The following is a 16640-nucleotide window of genomic DNA, read 5'->3' as shown; positions in this document are numbered from 1 at the left end:
CGGACAAAAAGACTCTCTTGGTTTTCTGTGTTCTTTGTTTCAGGGCACAGTCTCGGCCATAACATTGGCCACTGGTGAGATTTGGAGGTGTCAGGCTGGCTGGCTGGGCTCCCTCTAGAAGGAGGGCATTCATGTCCTAGGTGGGCAGGATCCTAAGAGGATCTCGTTGAGGTGATAGAAGGGGTATTTAGCAAGGGTTGTGCACAAGGGAGTGGTAGGCGATGTGCTGGAACAGACTGGATCTGGTAGTGTACAAGCCTGGTGCATTCTCGTAGGCTGATGGTTGGACAAGGGCACAGCTCTTGTGAGCAGTCAGTTGGACCAAAATGGGCACGTACCCACCACCCAGGCTTGGGACCTTACGCTGTAAAGCCTCTCAGGCGAGACTGTCTTTTTATTTCATCTGCGTGCAATGTCTAATCTGGTGAGGCATTTCTTCTGAGTTGGTGCCTTTAGGCACTACCCACACACAAATGAGTGTCTATTAATAATGATAATATTTAATGAAAGAATCTTGTTCAAAGTTATATCTGTACACTTAAAATAACAGATCAAGAAATGCAGATACTCAGTTGATTTCACTGAGTACACACTATTGCCCAGCAAAAGAAATGTGCTTTTACACATACATTCCTGTCACAAAAAGAAATATGGCTTCTCATGTGAGCAATTACTGCCTACGTACTGCAATTGGCCTAACATACCATAAAAATCTAAATGCAAAGCTTTAATTCTAGCTGGAAGAAGGAGATTGTTTTTGGTTTGCTCCTTGATTGTTTTTATAATTGATTTATCACTACTACAGCTATGCAATTAATTTTTTTTTAAATCATTCTGGACATTGAAGATATGAAAAAGTTCCCAAACCTATTAGAAATTAGCCTTTCTCACTGCTTACTGTACTTAAGTATGCGAATACTTTCCTGTTGAAGCGATTAAAAATAATGAAAAACACCAACAAAGGCTTTAATGTCTGAAAGTATTAATCAGTTTTAGAAATTAACTATTCCCACAATTCTTAACTGTGGAATACATCTGTTTCTTTAGTAAGGGGATGGCAGATATAACACATATATATATTATGTTCTATTCTGTAGATCAGTCTTTTAAACTGTCTTTATCTTACCTATCAGAGGGGGAAAAACAGGTTCATCCCAGGCCTTTTCAAGGGCTGGATAAAAGCAGATATATGAACCTGCTTAGTATCTGGTCAAAGTGAGTAATATGGCTCTACTGGGCTGTGTAATGGATAGAGGCAAAAGATCAAGTCCTAGGGGAAATGGTGTCATACTTTTTACAAACAGAAAGAATTTGATTATTTACAAGGTAGAAATAGTTTACATTTTTACATTTGGCCTTATTTCACATGGAGAGACAGTAAATTTCTCTGAGAATTTCACCAAATTTTTTAATAAGGTGGGAAATGAAAATCTAAAGTGGCAACAAACCTGAGGAACAGCAGGACTGTTTCAATGGGTAGCTTCATCAGTTTGGTATGTATGAGGAATAAATTCTATTTACTCTGTGCTATCCCATACTTCAGTGCTTAGTCTGAGTATATGGATTCTGGTTACAATATTGCTGGCTGGATAATAAAATGGCAGGAGTCAGGAGGGAAAAAACATCATTTTTAAAGCTTTAAATTTAAAGAAGTGAAAAATTATTATCAAAGTAGCTGTACTGGGTTTGTGTGGCAAGGTTTTGGTGGTGGAGGGCTACAGGGGTGGCTTCTGTGAGAAGCTGCTGGAAGTTTCCCTCATGTCCAACAGAGCCAATGCCAGCCGGCTCCAAGACGGACCTGCTGCTGGCCAAGGCTGAGCCCATCAGTGATGGTGGTAGTGCCTGTGGGAGAACGGATTTAAGAAGGGAGAAAAAAGTTGCTGTGGCCCAGAACCTGCAGCCTGAGAGAGGAGTGAGAATATGTAAGAGAAACAGCCCTGCAGACCCCCAGGTCAGTGCAGAAGGAGGGGAGGAGATGATCCAGGCACCGGAGCAGAGATTCCCCTGCAGCCCGTGGGGAAGACCATGGTGAGGCAGGCTGTCCCCCTGCAGCCCAGGGAGGTCCACGGGGGAGCAGGTTTTCTGGCAGGACTTGTGACCCTGCGGGGTTCCCACGCTGGAGCAGTCTGTGCCTGAAGGACTGCAGCCCGGGGAAGGGACCCACGCTGGGGCAGTTCATGAAGAACTGCAGCTCATGGGAAGGACTCATGCTGGAGAAGTTCGTGGAGGACTGTCTCCTGTGGGAGGGAACCCATGCTGGAGCAGGGGAAGAGTGAGAAGTCCTCCCCCTGAGGAGGAAGGAGCAGCAGAGACAAGGGGTGATGAACTGACCCCAACCCCCATTCCCCGTCACCCTGCACTACTGGGGGGGAGGAGGCAGAGGAAATTGGGAGTGAAGTTGAGCCTGGGAAGAAGGGAGGGGTGGGGGGAAGGTGTTTTAAGATGTGGTTTTTATTTCTCATGATCCTGCTCTGATTTCATTGGTAGTAAATTAAACTAATTTCCCCAAGTTGAGTCTGTTTTGCCCATGACAGTAATTGGTGAGTGATCTCTCCCTGACCATATCTCAACCCAGGAGCCTTTCGTTATATTTTCTCTCCCCTGTCCAGCTGAGGAGGGAAGTGATAGAGCGGCTTGGGTGGGCACCTGGCATCCAGGCAGGGTCAAGCCACCATGGTAGCACATCATGACAAATGAAACTTAAGTCTCTTTGTTTATGCTACAGATCTATAGTGATAAACAAAATTAAGTTTTATGGTCCCAAACACTCTGCAAGCCTGGAACATTTTCAGAGCACGGCATGTCATTACGCTCTCCGTGGGACAGTAATTACCCTGCTGACAGTAACTGTTCCACACCAGGGTAGGAAGTGCCGTGTTTCAGTCCTTCTTTTCAGCAGCATGACTGTTTTGTGTGAAACGGCCATGCAGAAAATCTGGAAGCGGTCCTCTGACTTGCTGCTTGAGAAGAAGCAGAGTGAAGGAGGTGCCCTAAGGGCTGAGCGAGGGTCCTGGTGCTGCAGTAGCTGAGGTGCCAGTGAGATGTGTCGGAAAGATTACAGCCTGGGACCCAGGGCACCTCTGATGGGCGCTCGGCTCTGGTGTCACACCGGGCGCTCGATGCTAGTGAATTAGCGCGCTGCAGAGGTTCCTTCTGGGTGTGAGTTTGTGTTGCCTCTATAGTGCCCGGAGCCACGCAGCGTGCACGCACCCCAGGGTGGTGCTTGAGGTGGTTCCTCTGGTGGGACCTGAGGTGGACACTGCGCTCCAGGCTGCTATCTGGTGCACTTGCTTGCAACACGCACGTGGCATCCTCTAGCACTTAGGTCCCTACACCTGCGGGGAGCGTGCCTGGGACCCGCAGCTGACATGAACTTTGCTACTGGCAAAGATGTAGCAGGGACTCGTGGTCCTGGAAACGTGCTCGCAGTGAATGAAGCCCCTGTTGTTTCCTGTGCACCGCACCAGGCAGTAATGTAGACCAATGGTCCCACGGTGTCTTCTATATGATGCTAACCAAAGTCATTTTATTCTGTATGTATTAATGTCTGCATCCCTGCAGTTCAGATATTATTACCTACCTCCTTTATAAGACACGTTGTGATCTACTGATGAAAATGCTATATATGAGCCATTTTTATTTGAGGCCTTCTAAATGAATATTAAATCTCAGTAAGGAATAAAACTGGTTATTACTTTCAGTGGGAACTTAGTGTATTAGTCCAATGGTTGTTAATTCTTTTAATAGTAGCTGTTCTCCTTTAAACCCCAAGCCATCGTGTAATAGCATCCTGTGTTAAGTTCACGTGTGTTAACAGACGATTGGCTTACAGACAGGTATAGTTTCTATGAGTCCATCTTGTCAGAAATCACAAATGAGTTCCTTTTTTTAAAGGACTTTTTACCCCTGCATAATATTTTATTAAAAAAATGTGCCAAATTAACTTTTCCTTCCTTGGTAATGGAGTTTTTACCTAGTTTTAGAACTTACAACATTCAACATGTGCTATGCATGACCAATTCTGATATGCAAGAAATGTGGTTACTGTTTTGAAAATTGAAATACAACGCTGGCCCTCATATTTGCAGGGCAAACCTTGAAAATGTGACACAAATAACATTTCCAAGTGTTCAAAAACTGAGAAGGAAGATTAAAAAAAACCAGTGTTCATTGCATACAGTGAATTAAATCAGCTAAGAAAATCAAATATATATATAGGCATAATTAATTTTTTTCCCATCAATTTCATTACTTTTGAGTCTTACTCTCTTGATTTCTGAGTCCTGGGATTGATATGACTGGAGTATTTTGTTCCTTTGAAAATTCCAGTTCTGAGTCAGAGAGAGTTGCACAACTTTTTTTTTACTGGTTTTTTTTTTTTTCCTTCAGACTATCAATCCAAGTTTGAAGTGTAACATATTGTATATGTCACAGGAAAAGCGATATGTATTTTAACCACAAAATACAGTGGTCCACATGATGGAAAGCAGTCATCTCAAGCTTCTACAGATTTGTTTGTCAGAGTCGAATATTAGCCTATGGGTTGTTTTGTCCCTTCTCAGAAAGTATTTGGCCTCAGCTGGTGTTGGTACATACAGTTTTTGGAAAGACTTCAGCAAACCTGTCTGGCTTCCAGGTCTGGTTGGAGGCTCCAGCTTTCTTCATCTTCCCCAGCTGCTCAGTGTGCCCAGTGCTTTCTCTGCCAATTATCTAGAGCCTGAATTCATTTATTTTATTTTAAAAGCTGTATGGCAGCAGATATATGAACTGATAGGAAGCACCAGTCTAAAAATATTATCTACCTGATTAGAAAGCATCTTCCACTGAAGAAAGTCTCCCCTTTCCCTACGCTGTTTTCTGTAGTAAGAGACCTAGAGGTTTTGCTGGAAAGGGGAGGCTGTTTTACCTGCCACGCTAGCCAGCGTTGCGGTCCTTCACAAGAGACACGCTGTGCGGCAGGGAGCTGGGCGGCTGGTTCCTCCTCTGGGCCGCTGCATGCCAAGCGGAGGAATATCATGCTTTCATAGCGGGCGGTGGAAGAAATGGCTGTATTTGCTGGAGGAAGGGGGAGGCAGGAGCAGGCAGGAGGGCTGGGAGCTGTGAGAGGAGAGCCGGCAGCCCTGCAGAAGCACGGCGCTGCTGGGAAGGGCAGCCAGCTGCCAGGGACCACAGGAGGGACCTTCCCAAGGAGCCCCGTGGCCACCAAGGAGGCTGCGCAACGGTGGCTGAGCTGAAAACGAGCCCGAGAGAGCAGCCCCGACCGACAGTGACACAGCCGGCAGAGAGGAGATCTGTGTTAACTCTCTTTTGCTCATATTCTGTTTCCTTTTGATTCAGCGGGAATGGGCTGGTGAACAGAGGAGCTGTTTTCGGTTTAGTATTTATATGGATGAAACCTGACTTTTGAGCTTGAAGGCCTTTGCGATCTCTCTGAGGTACTTCCTTCAACAAGGAGACATCTCAGCAGCTTCGCTCCCTCACTCTGGCCACCTCACCGTCCCATCTCACCTGGAAACTCCCCTGCCAACTCCCCTGCCTTGCTTTCTCCCCCGTGTATCTGGAGAGACGAGGGGCAGAGGAGCCGATGAGACTGAGCAGGAGCAAAACATGTTGAAAAGGAGAGAGAGAGAGCAACAGAGACAGAAATAGTTCTGCTCTGCAGAAAGAAGATATGCTGTTGGGTAGATGTGTTTTAGCATGACAGAGAACCTATCACATGCCCTAAAAGGTGAACTAATACCAGCAATAATAAACATAAATGACCTGCGAATTCCAGTAGCAGGTGCGAGTTTGCCTTCAGGTAAATATTTTAGTCATTTTATGCATTTTGACTTGGAGCTTTTGGAGCGTACAGTGGGTACACCAGATTCTGAAGCAGCCCAAGCACCTTGGCTAAATTTGTAGCCATACCTAGGATTACCACTAAATTCAATGTCAGTCTATTTGCAAAGACTGGAATGTTCAGTCATACGAATTTTGCATAATTTTGCATGATAATGTCTAACAAAGAAGCTATAGGCAGGAGTATATTCAATGAGTGAAACCCATCTGATCAGTGCACTTTGACAGACTGTTTTGCATGCGGGGAACTTTCACTGTCAAAACACACAGCTCTTAGCTCAGTTAAAGCTTCAGTAACTTTCATAAAGTATTCATAGAGATGGTCTTATGCAACTGCACATGCTCAAAAAATAGAGAAGGGGTGGGAAATGTGAGCATGAGAGCATTTGTTAAGGTATTTAGTAATGGTTCTTTCTAGTGATGAGTCAAAGGTAGCATCATTAACTTGAACCACATAAAAAATCTGTGGTAAATGTAAGAAGGTGAAAATAATATTTTGCAAACATGCTATTAAAGCAACAGATTATACATAAGAGTGTTTGGGGTGGAAACGTAGCTGTATAAGCCTGAAGGCTAGTATTTAAATCATCGGTATTTGTAAGTATGTATTTGCAGTTTTCATCTTCCTCTTTTACAAGTCATTTTACCATGTATCAGTATTTGCTTTTCTTTGCATTGCTCACCTTTGTATTCCTTCTGCTGTGAATAGTGGTATCTATTACCTGGGTCCTTGCTGTCAGTGCATTTTCTTTTTCTTTAAGTTACTTCTAATGAAAGTCAAATAGACTCCCAGAACTTGGCCCCTGGGGAGTTTCTATACAGAAAGTCTGAATATCGCTATATATGGGGTTTGCTTCCTGATTAGAAGCTGTAAGTGCAAAAAGCCAAGATAAAACTATGGTTTAGGAAATGAAAACTGCCAGTATCTCATGTTCAGACTACCAGGGCTTTAGATTAATGCAATGTGCTTGACATATAACTATTTGGCGGTTGCAGCTTCCTGTTGAGTATCATGGCCCCTCTGAAACATGGATTATTAATATTTATCAATTCTGACATGCCATGGGCCTCCGTTGCAGAATAATATGGAAGCTGCCATCATCTGATAGTCCTCTGCTGTCAGAGTTTAAATGGGGCTGCTTAATTGCTTAATTGGGAGTTGTTGTTGTACAGCATTTTTGGTATGGAAGTCTTTACTTTTTAATTCAGCTCCTCTCTTCACTTCTTCCTTGACCTTCCCTCTCTTTGGGTTCTAAGTTAATACAGTTTCCTCTGACATTGCACACAGAAAGGGAAGAAAATTATTAGGATGAAGGATTTTTTCCTCTTTTACAGAGTGTAGCACTTCGATGCTGTTAACACGTTTTGTGACTTCCCACTTACTGTCTTTCCTCTGGAGTCAAATGTCCTTCAAGGCATTTGATAATTTTAGATCGTCTAACGGGAATGTCAGTTTTAGACCCAAGGCCTGTACCTCTCCAAGCATTTTGTGTAAGGCCAAGTAAGGATATCTTTATATAAAGGACATAATTTGTAGCTCGTAAATTGAATAACTCAGTAATACACCCTTTGCTTTGAATCTAGCATATTCAGTGGAACAACATTAAATGACAGGTTGGGACACAAGCTATATCTAGTGCAGCGCAGTAGAAGCAAATCAATGGAATAAAGCAATCGGTCCTGAGGACCCAGCCACACACTGCAAACTTTGTGGGGGTAATGCTTCAATTTAGGTTTGCTCCCATGAGGCAAGTGCCTTTTGCACTGGGAGCACCGTTAGGTGAACTCTGGGAGCGAAATATTCCCATTCGGTCCATCATGTCCTCCCAGATCGCCGCATAACGGGAGTCCAAGCATGGTCTATGGGTATGGTCTGGAGGTACACCTCAGAAATGCACTCCTAAGCCCAAACTGGAATGGTAAGTGCGCCACAGCTGCTGTATTTGTGAAATGCTACAAATGCATCAAATGACCCACAACATGCACACAACCCTGGTTGGCATTAATGGAAGGAAGCAACAGAGAGGGGTGAAAGAGCTCACAACTCCATTAGCTGCATCCGTGTCTGACTGATGTTCAACATGAGCGAAGGATGCCAAATCAGTACCCAAAATGCCTCGATTATCAACGCAATCCTAGAGCTTACTCTTTTCAGTGCCCTGCTATTGCTCAGGAGTAAGCCATGCGCTTCATTTTCTCTACACTCACCTTTTACAGATAGGCTTCATTCCTGCATTTCTGAGTGAAGTCCTAGAGCATACCCTGTTTGGATTGGATCAGTAAGACTCATTCAAGACCTTATTTACTAACTATGCTACTCAGCAGATCCCCTCCTATAGATTTGTCTTTAAGAGCCTCGTAGAATCACCAAATCATGTAGCGATTCATGACAGCTTCTTCAAAATAAGTATTCTGTATTTTCCCACAGGAGCAGAACCAAGAAAATAGCACTGAAATACCAGAAAGTTTACACACATATTAATTATCCTTAAACCAATAGCTTTTCCTTGATCGCATAGGTAAGTATTGCTTGTTTCAAAGCACCCCCTTGTGCAGGCACTGGGTAAGGCAAGTTGTACAAGAAGCTTCTGGCTCCCTGACACCTCAGTCACTTGGTCAGGATCTGCGTTTTTCATGTCACCCATGCTGCTTCATCTGCCACAGAGGTCTTTTGCTCAATGGATCCTGTCCAAAGACCTCCTGAGGTTTCAAAATGCGCTACTGAACCTGATCAAACTTGTTTAATATAGATGGAGGTGGTCTTCATACTGTAGATTCCCTTTGTTGTCCATTTAAATGCTGGGAAAATGAAATTCTGTGAAAATTTTGCCTAACTGTGGGCAAAGTCCAACTGGAATTAATCAATGTAAATCTCCAAAGTGAGCCACTGTGCAAAAACAAGGAAGTTCTATACTGTGGGCAGGGGTTTTATACATATTGTTCACAGATGGTAAAAAGGCTGAAAAATTAAAGGCTGTAGACTTGAGTCTTCTGAAACAACTAGTGACTTCAGTCATTTCATTCTGGCCTGTCCACCTTGAGATGACTTTATAGAAAACTAATTTTTAAAATTTTATCTTTTTCTGGAATTCAAGCTCCTCTGGCAGCATCATGAATTGGAGAGCACAGATATGGAAACTCTCAAAGTCTTTAGCAATTTTGGAAAATCTTGTCCGTATTATGTAAAATGATTAACATTTAAAATTATTTAAGTAATGCTTTTGAAAGGAAATAATCACCGCTTCAAAGCTAGTGATAACTGTATGTTTCGCTTGTCTTAAATCTAACATTTACATCCATCGGGTGGGCAATCTCTGTCAATGGCAGCGTTCAGGTGAGCCATCTCGTTGACAGAGATAGTATACTTTTACTGGGAAAAAAAATCCATTCCTTTTTGTTTTTTCAGACTTGAATGTTGAAGTTGTTTTGGAAATGTCCAGGTTTTGGGTTACCCCAAATATTTTCCTTTATTGCTTATGCTTTGTTTAATAAAAAAAGGAAGTGTATTCTTTTTGAAGAGATAAATAAGGAATTCTGCATAATTCTTGGTGTCTCAGATATTAATTTGGTGATAATTTAATTGCATCACAAGAGCTATTGGGTGAAATTAAATTACAAACAGATGAGAGCAGACAATGCATTATAAAAAAGAAGCTGAGGTATCTGCAAGTGCTTCAAATGCTCCCCAAGGCACCCTACATTGTTCATGCTCCAGAGGACGGAGGCAGCAGTGCCAGAATACCACTTCACACAACAGTTTCAGCGCAAAGGCACCTGACTTCGCTACCTACACAAGCTTTTTCATCTCTAGGATGCATATGTATATAGCCTGTTAACACCCACATTCCCTGTCTCCTCGATGCCTTGGTTCTCCCAGCTTACCCACACTTGATGTGTTCCTCTTCTCTGTCCTCCCACGGTGCCATCCTGCTGGCAGAACCCCATCCCATATTCTTGCTGCTCCGCGTATTTGCTGGCATCATGCTTCAAGCACTGCTGACAAGGCAGCACAACAAATAGCTGATAAGTTTGGGCACAGCATTCATTTCATATTGACATAAATCCTGTAGATTAGCTTAGATATAAAGCATAGTGTTATGTAAATACCGTTTCAAATGCTAAGTGTCTAACAGACTAAGTACACATGTGAAGTTTAGAATTTGAGAAGAGCGCACATTGCCTATGAAAGGTGATGGGTTTACATTTATGAGTGCTGGATGCAAAAAAAAAAAATTTATGGGCAAGTCAGTTGTGCTATAAAGTGTTACCACACCAGATTTGAAGGCAAAACGAAATCATTAATGCGTGAAATAAAGATTTTAAGTTACGATAAGTGCAGATCTAATGCAACCTTAACTGCAGAATTCCTGTTGCTGACTCCATAAAATACATCCCATAAACAGCTGTTAATCTGTTCACTGTTTATCTTTTAACATTCATTTGTTTAGTAATCAGTTCTCATTTGTTCTACATATGGTACAGTTTCCCTCTTATAGCAGCTGCATTTAATGAACATTTGGAGGCACAAAAGTATTACAGAAATTCTTGTTTAACTATTCTCCTGCATTATTTTTGTATCTGTCACCAAGGACATATGAATAAAAGGTAGAAAAAATGGTCATTAAATATAGAGTAAGGAAGGTGTAGGTGCTCTGTCCTCTTCCTGAACGGGTAATTTGTAGTGGAAGTTCCTGTGACCATGCTTCACACTCTGCTTAGCTCCTTTAAGCAATTAATTTTCTCTATTTATACTGTCCATTCCCTTTTGTGATTCACTGACGTCAACATGTCAAATTTAATTCACTCTTCAGTTTTGCTCTGTATCATATTAGAGACCTTTAGGTAATGCACTGAGAGAGTATCTTGCAGACATGATAGACTGAGTGCATTTTGAGATTTTTAGAAAATGACAGTTTACAAGATTTAAAGTTTTGTCAAGTGTTCTGGTTAAATGTGGGGATCAGTGGTCATTAAAGCTGATTTGTATGAAGATAATTCCCTTCCAGAGGGAGGGAACTTTTGTTTAAGTGTCATCTTAATTCCTTTTTTCCAAAAGTTCTGATCTTTAACAAGACCATTTTATCATAGTAAGTGTTCTCTGTTATTTATTCATGCTTCAGCCATGTCCAGCATCCTGGACTGAATGAATAAATGGAACATACGCTTTTCTTTATAGGAAGGTATAGGTGAGAATATAGCTGTGTCCTGAAACTTTGCTAGTGTTAAGGCACAGTGACAAATAGGGCAGATGCCGTTGGATTGGGCAGTCCTCTGTCCTTGGTCAGTCTGTACTGGTGACCTTGACCTGCATCTGTTGCGAGGAGTCTGTGAGTCTGTCAAGTACAGCAGCGGGCAGAGAAGGGCTGTTCATTAAAACCGACTGCTTGGATCAGATGCCATTCCAGAAAAGGGAAATTCCCAGTCAGTTCCACCTGATTCAGCCACAATGCCAGGTGGGTTGGGGAAGTGATTAAAGAAAGAAGCAAGTAATTGCCTAAATGTGCCGAGCATTTTACAGATTTGCAATTCGCAAGTGTAAATATTTTGGACATACTGTTTTCAGATGTTAGATAAATCAAAATAGCTGCAAATGAGTTTGATATGTGTCACCAGGCATGTAAGCAGATAGATGTGTTAAATTGGCATTGCGTGTGTAAATGCTCAGTTGAGAGAAATATACAAATGATGACAGGACATTTTAGAAAGGATTTCAGGTATTTCTGCAAGGCATTTTTGTTGAAAAGGGCTTAGCTGTGAGAGAAATGTGTTTTAACCCTACTAACGGATTACCACCTTCTTTCTGTGTGTTTCTTTTTCTCTTCCAGTGCCACCTTGGGCCTTAATAGCCATAGCCATAGTTGCAGTCCTGTTAATCCTTACCTGCTGCTTTTGTCTCTGCAAGAAATGCTTGTTCAAAAAGAAGAACAAGAAGAAGGGAAAGGAGAAGGGAGGGAAGAATGCTATTAACATGAAAGATGTTAAAGATTTAGGGAAAACCATGAAAGACCAGGTAAAGTACCTCTCCTTTTCTTGAACTCTTGAGTTGCATTTGAAGGTTTCTGCTTGTTGCCTCAGTAGTGGCTCTGTGAAGAGGGGACTGACTGGCAGCATCTTCTCGGTTGTATCACAAAAGATGAATCTGGGTGTGGCATTACTGATAAAGCAGTCAGCCAATTTCCCTGCTCTGCTAAAAAAAAATGAACAGGCATATAATGACTCATCTGGAAGGGTCAAGTTTATTGAATCAGTTGTCCCAAAAATGAAGCAAATGTGCCCAATTTTCACTGTCCTTTTTCAAGACTTTGACCAGGACCTAGTACAGTGTTTGTGTGTCTTTCCAGTAGTATTTCTGAGCTTACATAATACACAAAAGTAGCTCTGAACTCTAAATCTCTTTTTACACAAAAGCAAAAGTTCAGCAGAGAAACAACAGTATAGAAGAAAAAAATGAGAAGCATAGAAACAAGGGAAAACAACCAAAAAGGAAGAGCACACGGGCATTCAATACAATGATGTTGGGAGAATTCATTTTGTACTAGAGAGGAGGAGATTAAAGATAACAGGCCATGCTTGCAGCTGTAAGTCAGCTGAGTAACTTGGAGGAAAAGATTAGCATAATGCCCTTTGAGCAGCATCATTTTCATAAGGGCAGAAAAACTTGTCCTTCAGATCTGCTTCATGCAAGAGAAGCAGAAGGTTGCAGGACCTAATCCTCTGGGCCATAGAATTGACTAATATGTTCCTGAAAGAAAATAAAGCTTTTTTTAACAGGGTTTTAGTGTTGTCCTTCCTGGAGCAAACTGTTGAGAATAAGCAGAAGAATGGGGAAACAAATGTGAAGTATCCATGTGTCCTCACTGCATTGCCCAGTTTCCTAAGCTAAGAAGACAAAGGGCTATATTTTTCAAACAGAAAGTGCTGAAGAAATTTAGAGAATTGCTTTGCAAAACCTCTTCAGTAGGAGCAATAACTGTAAAGATAAAGACTGCAAGTCTGTGCTCCCAAGACCCCTGGTAAGGTTGAGCCAGGGCAGTCCAGGACCACTTATCCAGCCAAAGAGAGAGGATAAAAGCATGGTCAGGAATGAGCAGTTCCTTCCACAAGTTGGGATCTAGTGTAGAAGAAAGCTGGGCTGAAGGCAGGTTTGATTAGAAGTACAAGCCAAAGCTGGGAACCGCAGGGCTAGGGCCAGCTGATTGGGAACAAGATCCAAGAAGAGAAGCTTAGAGCACAGTAGCTATGAGGCCCACGGAGCAGTCCAGAACAAGTGGTGAGATGCCACTGTACAGTGAGGAACCAGCCACCGGTGTGGCTCGTCAGCCAGTCTTAAGAGTGCTGGAGCAGGTTAGCATGCTTCTCCAGGCACATAAGACGTGATAGGGGAAGAGCAAAATCAGGAGAGTGCATGAGGAAGCCGTACAAGTCTGATGACTAGCTGCAACTGGATCACACGAGTGGAGTCTGAAAGGAGCTTGGATAATGGGAGGAAAATAATGGATAAGCTTCAAAGGTACAGAGCTATTTCTAGTTTCCATTATCAGACAACAGGACAGTTTTTGTTGTTCTTGCTCAGTAGACAGTATGGAAAGAAAATAACTGAAGATCCAGTTGTTTTATTCCTGTTCATTCTACTCAACTGCAGTAGCTACTACTAAAATGTTGATTCATTAGACAGTAAACTTTTCTAGTCTATCCGCTACACCAATAAAGTAAACTTTGGCAAAATTCATTACATTCAAGCTGGATGTATCAACGTTTTATAGTGACCACCTGTGTTCAATCTGTTTTGGTTCTCAGACCATAAGTACACATTGCATGCTTACAGCTAATGAAGTCACCCATCTTAGGTGTACTCATGTACACGCTAGAAGGCAGTACAAAGCAGATATCTTTACAGCCATCTTAGACTGCCTTACTGCAACTAACAGAGTCCTACACAGGCACAAAGAGCGAACGGCTGGAGATCCTTGCATCCACATTGCAAGTAGAGGACTTTAGATAGTGCCCTGGTGTGCAACTTCAACCTTGGTTCCACCTGGAGAGAAGGTGCTTCATGTGCCACACTGGTGTACTGGAGTGCATGACACCAACGCAAGACAAATTCACACCTGAAAACAACCTCCTCAGTACACAGAATCACTAAAATAGATGCAGCTGTTCCAAGGGTAGGAAGATTAGTGAGGCCGAGCTCAAAAAAAAACAGAGCAAAAATTTTGAGTTCTACCTTGAAAAATATTTTATGCTGATGTTGCTTTCTCCATATGATGAATGCGAAACAAACGCCTTTTCTTTAAGCACTTTGATTTAGCATTCATAGATTCCCTGTACTTGATTTATAGACTTTATTCTGTGCTATTAATATTAAGTAATTGTGAGATATTTCCCCCTCAGCAATACATGGAAAATCAGATCATCAATTGTTGGGTTACCCTGGGCTACTGTTAGCCAACTCTTCCTATTGAACGAAGAATAATTTGGAAGAACTGTTTGGTTATGCTTGTGGAGAAATTCCTTGAGATATTTATTATGTTTTACCAATTATAACAAACCTAATACTTTGTTGTAGGACAAATAATGTGCAATTTGTTGATTGATATTTATGTGGAATTTGTTCCATATCATGTAAGGCCATTGTTGTATTTACAATATAAAATTAAGTGTTTTTAATTATATTCATTAGGACCTGGATAAATGACCATGGATTCTTGGAAAATAAATATTTTTAATGCAAAATTACATTATCTAATTAATATTGAGTTTCATTTCTATCTTTTTCATGGGAAAATTTGATAAAAAGCTGAATCATGCGGCTCTTGTCTACAAAGAGAGCTCAAATTTTGAAATGTTGCACAGATAGGTATTTTAAAATGATTCCACTCAAAATATTCTGTATAGTTATTTAAACATACTTTTGCCCAAACATTTGGGGATTTAACCAATATGTTTTGTTTTGCACACTTAAACCTAAGGAGGGTAGATTCTCAGATGATGTAAATGTCAGACCTTTAATAAGTGGATGGATCACCAACTGTCCAGCCAAGCTTCCTCTTCACTGTCTGGGATTTCAAAAACAGGCTACTTAAATTAGCCCCTTAAATTCATACCTAGCAGTCTGATAGTGTACAGATTTTTAAGTCCTTGGCATTCAATAACTTTTACCAACTAAATTCCTAATTTGTGAAATTTTAGCTGTCTTTTTTTTTTGGTGTGACTGATTGTTCATTCTAACAGTTTAATCTTGAATTATCAGTGCAAATTTTAATATACCTAGCTGAACTCAATGCAATGCTAAATGTAGAATATTTCAGTTAAGAGAATTGAATCACTTTAGAGGCTCTGCCGTAAAATAGAACAGTGGATAACAAGAATGCCTTTTACTCTTTAAAGAAGCAAATTTTAATGTTAAAAAAAAGTAATTGGAGATCACAATGTAAATCTAATGCCATTATAAAGGGCAACGTACAGTACCAAAGATCTGAAATGCTGTCAAAAAACCCAAAAAGCTTAGTTCAGTCATTGTTAGGCCTGAACCTGTAAGTACTAATTACCTTCTGCCTTCAGCTGAGAGTGCATAATAGGAGTTGATAGGCACTTGGCATCTTGCAAGATCCTAGTTCCCTAGGCACACAAAACTTGAAAGGGTAAGGTTAACATTTGGTACATTGAAAGTATCAGCTTCTGGAAATATAATTTCCATCTTAGTCTGGTTTTGTTTGTCAAAGAGAACTTCTGACCTACATGTACTCATGCTGACCCGCACATCCGTGCCAAATCATTATAGAGCCATATAGCTTGACATAGTTAAAGATCCTTTTGACATAGAGACTCAGTCAGCTCAACAGTCACACATGATAACTAGATATTACAGAAAGTAGAATAAAATTTTGTCTCTGTTAGAATATTTGTGCTTCAAAATTTCCACTTTCCTGAACACAACTTCAAACTAGGAACTGTTTATGAAATAATATAGATTATGAGCAAATGTAGTTGAGGTAAAGTGGAAGATGAGTTGAAAATAAGATTAGGTTTTAAGTCTTGAAATCCGTTTCCGTTGCAGGCAATGCTTACTTTTTCAAGTAGGGTATGCGACTCCACCAAGGGCCACTGGGAGGATTAGATTCCTTCTAGGGGAGGCAAATTGTTAATGAATGTACTGCTGTAAAAAGGTCATTTCTCCATGGTTTTTACTACTGTTTGTGTGTGGATGTTTTAATTTTTATTTCTTCCTTCTATGTCCTCCTTGTCTATGTTGTGTCTCATGACTGTTCTGGATTGTCACTTGCGGTAGGTTTATTTTGCTATTTGGATGCACCCAGTCTAAAGCTCTGATACATATAGTCCTCTGACAGCTCTGGCTCCTCAGCTGAGATTTATATGTAGTAGCTTTGATACACACATCAAGAGGCTGAACTAAATTGATTGGGTATTTTTTTGGTTGGCTATATATTTGGGGGGAGGCTAGAGGAGGGTGAAAGAAAAGAGGTTGTCATTCTTTCTGTAGATAAAATATTAAGTCAAACTGTACTAGAAAGCTGAAGTTTAAAATTGACAGGCACATAAAAATAACTTGCTAATTTTATTTCCTTTTTGTATAAATGTCACCATATCAAAAGTAGACGAAAGCAGTGTGTATTTTTAATGTCTTAGTTTCTAAGTGTTGGTAAAATGATTGGTACCTCATGAAACTTGCTGTGGGCTCTCGCATCATCTCAGTACAGTACCCATGCTTTAAGTTCTTAGTGCTCCATACCAAACTCTTTTATGTGGTCTTACTCCAGATTTCTGTTGGTGCAACTGAA

At 41.2% G+C, this 16640-nt stretch overlaps 1 protein-coding gene across 1 annotated transcript in view; it reads left to right on the top strand.

The window, feature by feature from the left end:
- Window positions 1-16640, top strand: part of SYT1 (synaptotagmin 1) — a 356785-nt gene that overhangs the window by 247716 nt on the left and 92429 nt on the right. The window contains 1 exon segment of the mRNA XM_069773427.1: window positions 11667-11851. Coding sequence (XP_069629528.1) covers window positions 11667-11851 — 185 coding nt within the window.

Source organism: Haliaeetus albicilla, chromosome 28 (genome assembly GCF_947461875.1).
Source record: "Haliaeetus albicilla chromosome 28, bHalAlb1.1, whole genome shotgun sequence".
Taxonomy (NCBI): Eukaryota; Metazoa; Chordata; class Aves; order Accipitriformes; family Accipitridae; genus Haliaeetus; species Haliaeetus albicilla.
Note: the sequence above shows the minus strand (reverse complement) of the source record. Positions and strands in the feature narration are given on the sequence as shown.